Source organism: Phalacrocorax carbo, chromosome 2, assembly GCF_963921805.1.
Source record: "Phalacrocorax carbo chromosome 2, bPhaCar2.1, whole genome shotgun sequence".
Taxonomy (NCBI): Eukaryota; Metazoa; Chordata; class Aves; order Suliformes; family Phalacrocoracidae; genus Phalacrocorax; species Phalacrocorax carbo.
Window position 1 is genome coordinate 99,463,360 of NC_087514.1, and position 14,216 is coordinate 99,477,575.

Below are 14,216 nucleotides of genomic sequence, written 5' to 3' on the forward strand. Positions count from 1 at the left end.
TTAATTGATCGGATTAGCTGCCATTACGGCAGTATATTTCTATCAAAAACATGTGAGGGACATATACTGTATACTTAACTGAATTTTGATACGTGCTATGGATAAATTGCCTGCTTGTTTCTCGTCCTCTTATCCAGTCTGAACATGCCGCCAGAAGGAGCACTAGTCTCAGGGCAACCCCTGGTGGCCATGGTGCCTTCAGAAATACCCAGAGGATATCATATTTCAGCTTATCCTCAGCAGATTCCTGTGTACTTTAGCACTGATGTAGGATGGGATGACATACACATAGTAAATAGAGCCAATTTTAATTTTGACCACTGAGGAAAACTTGACCCAAAGTCTGAGCTCTGGTGAGGGCTAGCCTTTCAAGGCTAACACTCGAGGAGTCATTGAGACTACCAACAGAGAGGATTTCTCTTGGGAAAGCAACTGTACCAAACTGGTTCATTACAGAGTGTAGTCTCTGTATTATTGCTGTATATAGAGTCTCAGCCCAGGAAGATTCTGTCCTTCACTTGAAATATTCCAACCAGTACCACTAAAACTCTTTCACTGACAGTTCACAGTGTATAAAAAGTATTACATTTCACTGCTAAATAACATGTTAAAAGCAGAGCAATTCATATCAGTATCCCTGAAGTTTAAGTCCTTTATAAGCATTAATCTGAGTTAAGCAAATGTCACCAGCAGAACCCTCCAGCAATTCTGAGACTAGTGGTGTAGCTCTTCATGGAGCTCTGACAGTCCCAGAACATTCACAGGAGTGACAGAGAGACCTCCAGACTAATACTTAAAGCTGCTTTTGTTTAACAGGATTCTTGTATTCCTTAATGGCATAAAATAAAAGCTGTGCCTATCATTTCACACAAATTAATTTATCTCCTTTCATCTATTTTTTAAATATATGCAATTTTATTTCATGTACCTGCATCTAGAACGATGGGTGTGCATGCAGTAACTGTTCTTTGTAGTTCTGTAGTTTATTTGCATGCAGCAGCCATGCAGCTGTGAAGCCCTGCTAGACAGGAGTAGAGTTGCTGTGATGCTTCCTGTAGAGTTATTGTAATGCTGCTTCATTTCAGCAGAAGCACTCATAAAAGAAATAAAAATTAACTATTAACAGATCATTTTTTTCCATATTTTCTGAAGACCACAGGCATCGTAGATTGTAATTTGCTTATAGTTGGTATAAAAACCTAACAAGAAGTTTTTATCTTTTTCTATTTGAGGGATCTTTCATTGCCAAAGAAAAACACTTCTGAAAGTTAGCTAAAAATAAGGCTGTTTGGTGCAGGGTAATAATAACAAGTGCTTGGAAAAAAAAGTGGTTAAAAACAAATTTGGTACACTTCTAAAATTATTTCCCTTGTGTATAAATCAGTCCAAATGGACTTTTTCCTGCAAATACTTTGTAAGAGGGCGATACATGTTACAGTCAAAATTAATGTCTCCTTGTTGACACTTGTCTGGTGGGATCATTCAGTTCCCATTAACATAGTTGAAGATACACAAATTTACCGCATGTCGACAAGATCTACTAATATTATATTTTTCATAACAACTGGGGTTTTTTGTTTACTCTTTTTAAAATACATTGATAAGATTTTTAAACAAAGTTTTTCTTAGTTACATCACTGCAATTCCAGTCATATATAATAGTGTCAAGTGAGGAGGAAATATATGCCAACTATTGCTATATTGCCAAAATAAAAATAATTTTGATCCCAGCAGTAACTATTTTTAGATGTGTGCTTTACGTTAACTAAATTAAATACTAAAATTAAGAGTTTAGTATATCCAAGTTAAAGTATTGTTTCCTCAGACCCCTCCCTTTTTAGCCTATCGGGACTATCTGCAACATCAGCTAGATTAGGTTTTAGTTGCCAGCTTTTCAAAAAGGATATGCTGGTGAAAGACCAGGTCTAGAAAAGTTGTTTATAAGTGGAAATGTATTGGATTTGGCTTATTCTGACATACAGTTTTCAAACATTCTGTGACTGAAGTAACTGCGGTTGTTTTTTACTATTTTCCTTTCCACACGGGATAACATGCAAATTCTGAGCAGCAGTTAAAACAGAAAACCTTGTTACCAAATCTATGCAAACAATATGTGAACTTCAGTATCAGTACACCCTGTATAATCCTCCACCCTTCTTATTTTCTGTTTGCACAAACTTATTGAGATAAAATAGGCAATATAGTAGAATCTTTATACATAGTCATATCCTCAAAAACGTCTGAAACAGAATGAACCAAGTTAAGCATACTTAAGTATTAGATGGATTGCTCTTCATGACAATAGAAAAAGCAAGAAGTACAGCTTCATTTCTAGTCTATTCTGGGATTATTTTCAGCTGATTTAGGACAAAGTTAATGCAACACTTTCTATTTAAATCTTACTTGATGGTTAACTGGAACTTACTATAATGCAATATAATGATTACCCTGCATGAAGAGGAATTTCTCACTGAATGGTGCGATCAAGATTAATTTTTGGTAATTTTGTCTCACCTGGTCCCTCCCAAATTCTGTAAGATAGAAAATATATCCAAAGAAAAAGAATTCAGCCATATTTTGGGGATCTTCCATCTTGTGTATGTCACTTAATATCTTCCACTACAACATCCATTTTTATTAAAATAGAAAAAAAATATTTTGCTTGTATTTCTGGGCTTATTTTAATTACTTACATTCAAGCATTCAATAGTGAGCAAAACAAGGAGGTAAACTTCTATGATGTTATCTTCCTGTATTCTGAAACCTAATACAAAGTCATGTTGGCTTTTAATAATGCCTAATTCAAAGATAAACGCTAGACATATCTGTAGGTCATATGATTAAACATTTATGCCTATAATAAGGAATACTGGGAAGCTTTTTATTTATTTATCATTTTGTATTTTTTCAAGTCATATTCTAGAATCAATGTCCTACAGTCTGTTCAATTCCTAGAAGAGCTTCTAAAGGACACAAACACTAAAGCAGAGAAACAGAACTCCCATCTTATTTGAGAAAGCTGCCAAAAAAACCCACCTGTACTACCAAAGAGGAGGATGTCTAACCTTTCCCCAAAATAAGAGTAAGGTCATGAGTTCTATCATGACATATATTCTTATTGGAGTAGATAATTTCTTGGTTTCAGAGTCACAAAGAAAAAGCCATTGGCAGGAAGAAAACACTACAAGAGAAAATGCTAAATAGCCCAAGTAAGCAGGTTGTGAAACAATTCAAAATATTTTTAAAAGGAACAAATTCTGTTTAACTAGTATGTTTCCAAAATTAAATGTTAGCATTTTAGATACATATTTCAAGCCTTCTCTTTTTATCGATTTAGTGTAATTAATAGTCTGTTTAAATCAAGACAGCTATTAAGAGATCAGAGCCTTTGTCCTTTATTAGTTTTATTCTTAAAACAGCTACAAAGCAACCCAGAACCGTATGTCACATTAAGTAGTCATTCAGCATATTGCTATATAAATAGCTCATGAATTATATATGAGGGAAAAATCCTTAAGAAATATTGGAAGAGGTTTTGCTTTTGTCTACAAGCCCAGCTAATAAAGCTTTTTTTATTACATCATAGTCAGTTTTAAGATTCATATCAATACTGTAGTAGCCTCTAGCTAGAAAGGAAGTAATTGAGGATAGTAGGGTTTCAATAAGGCATTAACTGTGTATTCATCCCATTTTCCACTACTACCTGCCACATAATGTGAATTATTGGAATAACAAAAAAGTATTGCAAATGGTATTGTTAAGAGGAAATGGAGTCTGGTGATATTGAATATGCACATGTAAAGGATGTAGAAAGTACCCTAAGAGCCAGTGTCACAATATTGAATAAAGTGAATCCTGTGTTAAATGAAAATATCCCTGCTTACTTACCAGGGGGGAAATAAAAAAAAAAAAACACAAAACATTAACTGTTGATTTTTTTTTAATATAAGGTGGCACACTAATATTACATGACTTCTCATCGTAAATGATCAGAGACTGATGAACTTCGCTTTGAATATGAAAAGCAATTATCTCCTATATTTTGTATTTTTGTGATATTATTGTAGAGGATTGAGAGAGATCAGTCAAGGGCTCTAAGTATTGTAAGAATAACTTCTGATAAAAATACTTCTATTCGATGTTAGTCCCTTGTGAAGCAGTCAATAACACGCAAATGTTTGCTGTATATGTTGCGGGGTTTCTCTTTTGTGCATAGTTATTTGAGAAATAACATCATTACCTAGCCCATTGAAAACTGTTTTTGTGAAAAGAATTGAGGCATTTTTCATAGCGGTTTATACAGCTGACCATAAACTGAGCAGGGATCAGTACGTCACATTCTGTAACTCTTGCGCAAAGTCTCGCATTGATTAGAGTTGACAGGGAAATGCCCATTGTTAAAACCCATCCAAATGTTAGCAGAAATGTGGCATGAAACAGGTTGAACGTGTGATAGCTGCTGGCACTTTGAACGTAGTCTATTCAAATGTCAGATTAGTAAAGCAGTTTAGGGTTGGGGGTTTTTTTTGCATTGTGCTTAGCACAAGCTGGAAAAATCTAGTGCGATGGTCATTTCCTGCTGAGTCAGAATGCAGCAAAGCCGCTCAGATGTGAATGCAGTGGTCCACAGGAGATGGTTGCTTTCTGGTCCGTGCTGGAGAAGAGACTGCAGTTTGTTTGGAAAAGTGGAAGTGATCAAAGAGCTTCTGTGAGATTTGTGAAGGAAAGTATTTCGATATGTTTTTCAAACTCTTCTTTCAAAGCACCATTTATCTCTTTAGGTGTTTTGCTTTTGGGGTGTTTTTTGAGTGAATTCCTAACATTTGTGAATATGTGGTTGCTAGAAGAGGTAGCACTTCAGAGTGTTTAGCACATAATATTGAAAGAGGCTTAACATCTACAACAGATCTGTAGAGATAACTCTGGATTATTTTACAGAAATAATGTTAGTAAATGGGTTTTACCCAATATATTTATCTAAACAGAAATCTTAACATATGGGTATTTCCATCCAAACAAGAGAAGTTGGACTACTTCCTCTCTTTCAGAGAAAACAGACTGAAAAGTCTCCCAGCTGTATTCCTGCTCTGCTAATTTTGTTTCCCTCCTTTCCACCAGTTTTTGCCCATGTGGAGAATAGGCATTTCTTGTGTACCCTGCACGCGAACCTCTGCATGAAGTTCTTTTCCTTGGAATGTAAGTTTCTCTGTATTTATTTCTCTCTCTACATTTTTTTCCTTCTTTTATTCCCTAAATACACTTCGCTTGCATTTAGAGGAAACTTTAAAAACCTTTGAAAATATCACATGTTGGGTAGCTCCATGGATGATATCTTATGGAAGTTAGTTACTGACCTCATGTATTTATTTTAGGTTATATGTAAAATATTGGCAAATTCCTTTCACAGAAAAAAAGCGTGACAGTTGAATGATAAAAGGTTGGTTTGATAAACTGGGCAAGGATGATCTTTCATTAGCACAAATTTCCCATCTACTTTGCCCTGTCAGCATGACTGAGCTCCAATATTGAGAGTTTCATCTACAACTAATTGCTTCTGGCCTCTCATAAGAACACTTTGTCTACACAGTGTTTGATAGATGAGTGAAAAGAGGGGCCATAAAACGTTGCACAACTATTCACCTTTCTTTCCATGCCTGGGATGAAAGTCTGCAATCTGCAGTCTGCAACGCAGCAGTGATTAGTAGAAGACTGATCGATGGACAGTGGCCTGTTCAGGCTGGTTTAGTCCATTGCACTCTGTCCAGCCATGCCTGTGGTTACACACAAAAGCTTGCTATTATTTATTCAGTCTGGTTCTGTGGGTGGCCTACTCTTGCTCGCAAGGGGGGATATTCCCCTTCCTTCTGGGAGTGCCCTCCAGCAGTCGGCTGGAGCACTGTGGCGACAACTGGCGATACTCTGCCATCCAGAAGATGCCTCTCTGTCTTCAGCTTTTCTCCCTGTCTAGTAAAAGGGTCAGGTAGAGGAGTCCGCAAGATACAGACAGGTGGCACCAAGAAGGGGAAGAGGAGTCAGAGCTCAAGCAGCAGCCAGACATGACATGAACAGGAATGATGGATTCACTCCTGCAGTGCTTAGATAGAACTCTAACAAAAGACAAGTGCTTGTTGTAGTATAACAGATGTGCTTGTTCTTGGATAAACTGCAATGGATGCTGTTATCATTGTACGTGTCTAGGAGTTTATATTTTGTTTGGAAAGCTGCTATGCACTACATAATAGACACAGGAATGAAAAGCTCTGCAATTGGATTGTGTTGATCCCATCAGATAGGTTCTATGGAAGACAAGAGCAGAATGTGTCTAGGCTGTCTTGTAAAAAGGAATTCATATATTAAATGAAAGAATTATTATCTAGGAGAGATGGGAGAGCTGTTTAGCTACATAAGCAACTGTCAGCCTGATTCCTTATGCAGTAAGGGGCAAAGCTTCTCAAACAGACCACATAAAGTGAGTTCAGGATATCGAAACATAGAGTCATAGAATAATTTGGGTTGGAAGGAATCCCAGCAAAGTCCCCTTTGCTCAAAGTAGGGCCAAATTCCAAGGTAGAGTGGCCTGACCAGGATTGCATCCAGTCAAGTTTTCAATATCTGTAACGTTGGAGATTTCATTTCCACCTCTCTCCGCACCTGTTCCAGTGCATGAACACCTTGTGAAATTTGTTTCTTTCCTAATACCTAATTGAAATTTCCCTAGTTACAACTTGTGTCAAACAAACAGATGGTATCAAACAAGCAGATGAGACACCTCTACCTAAAAAGAAATAAGCTCAAGTGGAAAACTGGATATAAGGAATAGTTTAAAGGCAAGACAAATATCAGAATTAATAAAAACAAACACAGTGCTTTAAAAATAGACATGGGACCTCACTTTGATCTCAAGTCAATAACAATTTCGTACTTGAAGTGAAAGAGGTTAGATTAATCATAGGATTTGCTCTCAGGATTTTTTACTTTACTGCCCTCTGGACGTCAAGGTCTGAAAAAACATGCAGATTGCAGCCCAATAATTAAAAAAGCTCAAATATTTAATGGAGTATTGGAGCATATGACAGGGACGTATCTTTTCATGGCATCATAGAAAAGTGGCTCAAAGCGAAGAGGACAAAATGCAAACGCAAGGACACAATCCCTTTTTTTCTGTGTAGTATTGCAGCTTCTCTTGCTTTCAACACACAGCGAGTAGAAGTATGTGAGTCGCCACCTTTATGGTGGGGGGCCAGGATTTGGAGGGGCAGGGGTTAATCTGTTCCCTACTTCAATTCCTTATTCTGTTTGCTTCCCACCTGGGAGACGTGTAAAAGACAAGATAGAAAATCTTTGACATAGCGTAGAAGTTGCTTGAAGGAGTAGCTGGCCATATTTCTCAAGAAATGTCTCTTTCTCAAGAAATAGGGCTAATTTGAAGTAAAATTTCTGTAAAATCCTCAGCTTTCTTATATTTTTAATAAGTCTCTGATCGGAGAACTTTTTAGTATATGTGTGTATATAATAGCAGGGCAGCATTAATTAAGCTCAAAAAGGTGTCAGTTCTCAGCAAAGAAAAAATGAGCAGGAAAGTGGGTATTGAGAAGGAAAAATAGAAAATTCCCTAAGAGATCAGGAAAGCAAAAAAGACCGAGGAAGCAACTAAAACCACCATAGAGCTGAGAATGTAAAAAATGTATGAATAGCATTAATAGGAATTAGTGATTAAATTTTAATTTTCAAAGGAAAATATGTATAAATGAAGAGCAGTAGTAAGCAGTAATCACACTAGGACACATAAGGAGAAATTCAACATCTAAACTTAGCCAAAGAAAAAACAAGCAATGATGTTTTATTACTGATTAATATGTTTTGAAGAGGCTCTGTGAAGAGAGCAAGATGATGAAAGTAGCTCTTTCTTGTCCAGTACGTTAAAAAAAAAGTTTGAAAATAATTTGTAGAATAGCTCATGACAGAAACTACAATAGGAGGATCATTGTGTTCTGGAAATGAAGCTAATGGTCCAAATTTAGCAACTGGGACATTGCTAGTCCCAGGGACTTGTTACTCCTTGTATTAATGCTAAATTTGGCCACTTAAAGGGGATAGAATCAGGAAAATATTTTCAGTATGAAAACTGATTCAGACAGAATTGATCTATGTCTGAATAGAATTCGTTGGAAAGTGGGCTAGTTTTTGTGAAAACCTGGAAATATTCATTAGAAAGGTAAACACTGAAATACAAAGATTTTCTAATTGGGAGTTTTCAGAGAAAGGTCACAGTTTTCCATGAGAAGCAGACATATTTTCTGGAACATTTTTGGTTACTGAGAAATCTAGTTTTATGTCATGGGACAACGCTTGCCAGCCTTAGCTGTTAAGCATGAACACATTAGTAATCCTAATTCACCTCAGGTACAGAAGATGAATGATACTCAGGATGTAAAAGTTCAAAACCAGCACTTGTTTGGTTTGGCTTCTTATTCAGGGGTGCTTGCCTTCTGGTAGGCTGGCATTTCACTTTTTTAGGTCCATTCTGTGGCTTCTTCATCCTTCAGAAAGTTAGCATCTCATGACATTTATATATGCCTAAAAGTCATCTAGAACATGATATTTGGAATGAAATAAAAGTAGTAGAAATTAATAAGGAAGCATACAGTGTAACAAAGGATAAAGGATAGGTTATAAGATCTGTAAAAGATGTACTTTTTGTCTCTTATAAGATGTTTAGCTTGTAGACTCTGAAAATTATGGACGAAGCTTCTCATGAACACGCCACAAATATAGCCACAGTACAAATAATAAAAACAACAGTAAGGCAGAGATGAAAATTTTTAAAGCACTAAAGAAATAAGTTGGAAGAGGCAGGAAAAAAAGTTAAGAAAATTGAACGGGGAGGGTGCCATGTCTGTTATAAATTCTTAGAAATATAGGGGTTTTTTTCTTCACTATGTTGTCATGTTCTTTTCATTACTGCATTGTCTGAAGTATAACATCTTTGTTTTAAAATCCAGGAGGTGAGTTTTAGAAATTATGTTACTTACAGAAGCTATATTTTTGCAGGATGTTGAGAGAGAGAATGGAAAATTCTTAAAGCACAGTAGGAACAAGAGGTCCATAAAAGAGACTTTACTGTACCTGATGTTTGGCAGAAAAAATGTATTGACAGAAGGAGCACATTGCTTAAAAGAGAGAACTTCCTGCCTTGTTCTCAAAAGAAGGACAAAGATCTGAATGCTAGGAGTGAGTAAAAGCTTCCCAAGAAAAAGGTAAAGGAATCAAACATTTACTAAAACCAATAGTCAAGAAACAAGTTTATTGAGATAGGCCACTTTTTCATATTCCATGTGCCTGATATTTATTGGTAACGCAAGAGGCTGGACACAAGCGCTAACCGCCATCGTTTGACTGTGGCAACTGGCTTGCTACTCTAGCAGTGAAGGAATGAGTTTGAAAGCCTGCAAAATGCAGTGCTGCACCCGCCTCTAAGCAAGCATGTGCCTGAATCAGGAAGAAGTTTTTATCTTCTGGCAGATAGAGCTGGTTTTGTAAATGCTGGTAATTACTGGTCCCCAGAGTACATAGTCCTGGTTAATGTTTTGTTTATAATACATGGACTGTTTCCTGAAGTAATGAAAATGCACAGTTACAAAAGATGACAATACATTTGTTTGAGCGAGGCTGATGGGTCTGGCAGCAAAAACGTTGCACAGAATGGGAGTGCAGCAGCACGAGCATGCCAATGGGCCTCTCCTTACCTTAGCTGAGGTGTGAAACAGCTGTTGCAAGCCATGAAACACTTGAAAACCAGTGCATCTAGCGAATGCCCTTGAGAGACATGTTAGCCTTCACCCTAGCATCCACACATTAAAGGAGGCATTAGTTGCAAACTGAAGAACCCTCATTTTCGTAATCCATGTTAAACAGATAGGTGGAGACAGAGAAATGAGCTGTTCCATAAGCAGCAAAATTAATAAAGCCCAATCTTTTCAAAATTTGACCTAGGTCCCCATAACATAACTCTGCAATAACCCCAGCCCTCTTCCATACCCATTCCACTCTCTGAAACTCTTTATTTCCCCAGAGTATCACCAGCTTCCCTCTGTGTTTCCCTCCTCTGCCTGAGCAACAGGCAGCATGCTGCCTGTTCAGAGAAGGACTGGGTGTGTGCTGGCTGACCATTGCCCCTGAGAATAAAAGGTAGTTATTATAGATACCTCTCCTCTACCCAGCTGCCAGTGTTCCCTGCTTTTTTAGAAACTTCGTTATCTTCAGTACTGCTGCCTCTCTGCCGATTTGTTTGATATTTGACAGCAGGTTCACAAGTTACCAAGAAAGGCGAAAAGCTCCAGGGATCAGGTCTCATTTCCTTAGGAAACCAGGGTTTAAACAAACTGTCACAGATCGGTGATTAGATTGCAGCTTCTGCTGAGAACTTCATGGGCTGAGCCAGTCAAAGTTACAAGTCTAAAACCAAGCTGTGCAGCGTGATACTAAGTTTTATCACCATGGTATACAGACCCCATATGCCACAGAAAAAAAACTACCTTAGAGGTATTTTTAGCAAAGGAAGCTAAGCTTGTAAAAAGTGGAACTTGCATATTTAACCTGATACAGCTTTTTCTTTTCTTTTCTTCCACAAAAATTCCACATCATTTTTTTCAGATGGATGCCTGTCTCAGAGTAAAGGACATGCAGTGCACAGTCTCCAGCAGAAGCTGAAAATGGATGACACCTACTGATGCTTTTTGACAATGTTGTCTCTTTCCCTGTTTGCGATGGGTGATACAATCGTCTGGAAAAAGTTCTAAAATAAGCCCGAGTGACCTCTTCATCCCTTGACTCCTCTTTCCACAAGTCTAAAACCGTCAGAAGAAATGACCAGTCAACTACCAGAGGAGTCTGTGGAGACCCAGAGCTCAGATGAGCTTGAGTGCAAGATCTGTTACAACCGTTATAACCTGCGACAGAGAAAACCCAAAGTGCTGGAGTGTTGTCACAGAGTATGTGCCAAATGCCTTTGCAAGATCATAGACTTTGGTGATTCCCCACAAGGAGTCATAGTATGCCCGTTCTGCAGGTTTGAAACATGCCTGCCAGACGATGAGGTTAGTAGTCTTCCTGATGACAACAACATCCTTCTGAATTTAGCTTGTGGGGGAAAGGGAAAGAAGTGCCTACCAGACAACCCAACAGAACTGTTGCTGACTCCCAAAAGGTTGGCGTCTCTGGTTAGCCCTTCTCACACCTCTTCTAACTGCCTGGTTATAACAATCATGGAAGTACAAAGAGAAAGTCCCCAGACTCTGAACTCAACCCCTGTGGTGGAATTTTACAGGCCTACGAGTTTTGACTCTGTTGCAACTGTATCCCACAACTGGACAGTGTGGAACTGCACATCTTTGCTCTTCCAGACCTCAATTCGGGTGCTAGTGTGGTTGCTAGGGTTGCTGTACTTCAGTTCCTTGCCTTTAGGGATTTATTTACTGGTATCTAAGAAAGTCACCCTTGGGGTTGTCTTTGTAAGCCTTGTTCCTTCGAGCCTTGTTATTCTCATGGTTTATGGCTTTTGCCAGTGTGTCTGCCATGAAGTTCTAGACTGCATGTCGTCTTGATAACAAATACAGTAAAATAAGATGTTTTGCCACCCATGAAGCATAGTTGATTTATCCTGTCTTTGTATTCTTATTTATTTTTGTTGTTGTCCATCCCACTAAATAGAAGCAGTGGCCCTAGTTATATCATCCTTTTTTTCTACTTGATTTTATTCCCCCCCCCATCCTTTTTTGAAGTTAAATAATAGAAATAAGATTTAAATGCTGAATTTAAAAGGCTGAGTTGTAGAAAGGGACAAAGCAGAATTGCCAGACTTGGTGCCTGCTGCTGTCGCTGCTATTTAAATGAGTAGCCCTTTGTTTTCTATTGGCTTGATCGTGTCAGTCAAGGCTTCAGGATCCACCCTCGAAGAAATTAGTATAACAGGCACCTTCCAGGTCAAAGTACGGCATCTCTTCATCCAAAGCATCTCATGCTTTGGAATATCTGTTATTTACCATTCATTATCATTTATAGCAAATGAAATCACTATGTTAATTAGTATTATAAGAAGAATAAGACAAGCTGCCACTGCTTTTTTCAGTTCTTGTTATAGCAAAAATTTTCATGGGAGGCCAATGGTTACAGATTTTTTGCGTTCTGTGACACAAGGAATCTTTTTTTCACCATGCTGAAAACATGTCTCTGAAACACTTTCCCCAAGCAGAATCCCACTTTACTTGTCATGTAGTTGCAGCTCCCCCTGAGATACTCCTGCTAATGAGTACTTTCAGGGACCCAGCCACACATTCGCACTTCTCTACGTGCACTTATTTCAGTGTGCATACACCTTAGGCTTCCCCTTGAGGGTTCAGAGCTCTGCAGACTTCTCTAGTATCTTCTGTTACGCTTACCCTCCTTCCCAGTGTTTCTGCCAGTACACCACGTTTCCAACCCATTAGTCCACCTGACAAATTGCCTGACCAACTTCATGCACATCTACCCTGTGGTAGCTGCACTGGAGAATTTGGCTTATGTGACTTTAGCTATCAAGATAGACTTTTATTCCCAGCCATTATGAAATGGACCTTCAATCACTAATACAAATTTCAGAAAAAATCTGAAACAGTTAAATGAGTGGGGTTTTTTTTGCTTTCTGAGTTCACAGAGTGAGCATTGTGAGGAGGTACTACGGCTTTGGGAAGGTGTCTGTTTAATGCATCCTTCAAAATATTTTAATACCCCGAATGCCCTCTGTCACCATTATGATTTGATGGTACTCTAGACGTGGCAATTAGCATGTCTTGATTAGTTAAGTTCAGAGGAATTACTGATGCTTTACCATTCCACAAATAGAATCAGGCCCTGTAAGGCTTGCTTGCGTGTTGCATGGTTTAGGCTATTTGAACTACTGGAAGAGCACAAAAATAAGAAATATTTAATGTTTTTGTGTATAACTAGGTCTAGTCAACACCACAGCTGCAAACTCTTTTTCCTGTGCACAGCAGGGTAAAAACTGAGAAGGAGGAGTTGGGCAGTGCAAGCATGTTTTTTGGGTCAGGCACAAGATTAAGTAATTTCAAGGCAGTGTAAGAGGGAGAGGGGTTTGTTGCGTGAAGACCAAATGTATGGCCTAACAATATATTTTGAGAGCAAACTGACTTCAGTAAGAATCAAAAATGCCGATGGGAAAAGCAGAGCGTAAGTGGTTGTTGTGTCTGTCAAGAGGATTTGAAGTCAAGATGGTCCAATTTTTGTAGATGGCACAGGTGGTATCTACAGTTTCATTCCTATTGCAAACATAGGGAAAAATGTGGAAATGTAAAGGTCCTGCTTTTCTTTACACTCGTTTTATAATAGTGCATATGTATGTGTGTGTATGTACATATAGACACATGTAAGAAGAAAACTTATAGCAAAATTATAGTTTTCAAGTGTATGGAGTTATGAAGCTATGTACTGAATGATTAAAGGAAATGTTTCAGACTTTTCTGTAATGACTTGATAAGAATTATAACTAAAATATTTTCAGAATTCCTAGAAATTACTATTCCTAAGTAAATGTTTTTAATGTTTGTGGTAAAGCACATATAGTTAGAAGAGGTATCGTCTCCAGTTCTGGTATACTGCAAGGTTTGACTCATTTATGAACTCATAAATTTTACGTATCCAACAACAATCATGTCAAAAAGCAAGAAAAAATAGACACCTATGTGGTTTTATAGTACTTCATAACTTTGGGGAAAGACCTATTTGTAGTGTTAGGAATTTATATGTTTTAGGATTTGTTCAACTTGTCTGTATATAGTGTCTGTAATAAAGGGCTGGCTAATAGAGGAAGTAGGTTTTGCAAATGTGTGATATATATGTATTACCTCTGCACAACATGTCTACAGTGCTACCTGTTGTCTTTTACTTTTGATTTTCAGTTGATTAAGATTATCTTAGCTCCAGCACCAGGTATTTTGTACTCTGTTTTAAAACAGAGCTTACTCTCGGCAGGATTGCAGTGGTATCAGTTACAGATCACAGGACAAATAAAAATACACCTGTTATTACACTTCGCCACTTTTAAGTCTGCCAGCCCATTAAATTTATGCTGTTATTTTAGACTGCACTGCAATACTAATCCGCTCAAAAATGTGAGCGTGCAAAAACGTATTGATTGTATAGCTATTCTGCTGCTCAGCCAG

At 37.8% G+C, this 14,216-nt stretch overlaps 1 protein-coding gene across 3 annotated transcripts in view; it reads left to right on the forward strand.

Annotated features, from left to right (window-relative positions):
* RNF182 (ring finger protein 182) overlaps nucleotides 1–13,976 on the forward strand; it is a 32,634-nt gene extending 18,658 nt beyond the window's left edge. The window contains exons 2-4 of one of the 3 annotated variants that reach the window (XM_064443650.1): nucleotides 5,119–5,196; nucleotides 9,052–9,257; nucleotides 10,654–13,976. In XM_064443650.1, coding sequence (XP_064299720.1) covers nucleotides 10,866–11,603 — 738 coding nt within the window. In that variant the 5' untranslated portion in view covers nucleotides 5,119–5,196; nucleotides 9,052–9,257; nucleotides 10,654–10,865 and the 3' untranslated portion in view covers nucleotides 11,604–13,976. Of the gene's footprint in view, nucleotides 1–5,118; nucleotides 5,197–8,757; nucleotides 9,258–10,653 lie in introns of those variants that run through there. The other 2 variants (XM_064443651.1, XM_064443652.1) reach the window with 2 other exon arrangements.
* Nucleotides 13,977–14,216: the final 240 nt, after the last annotated feature.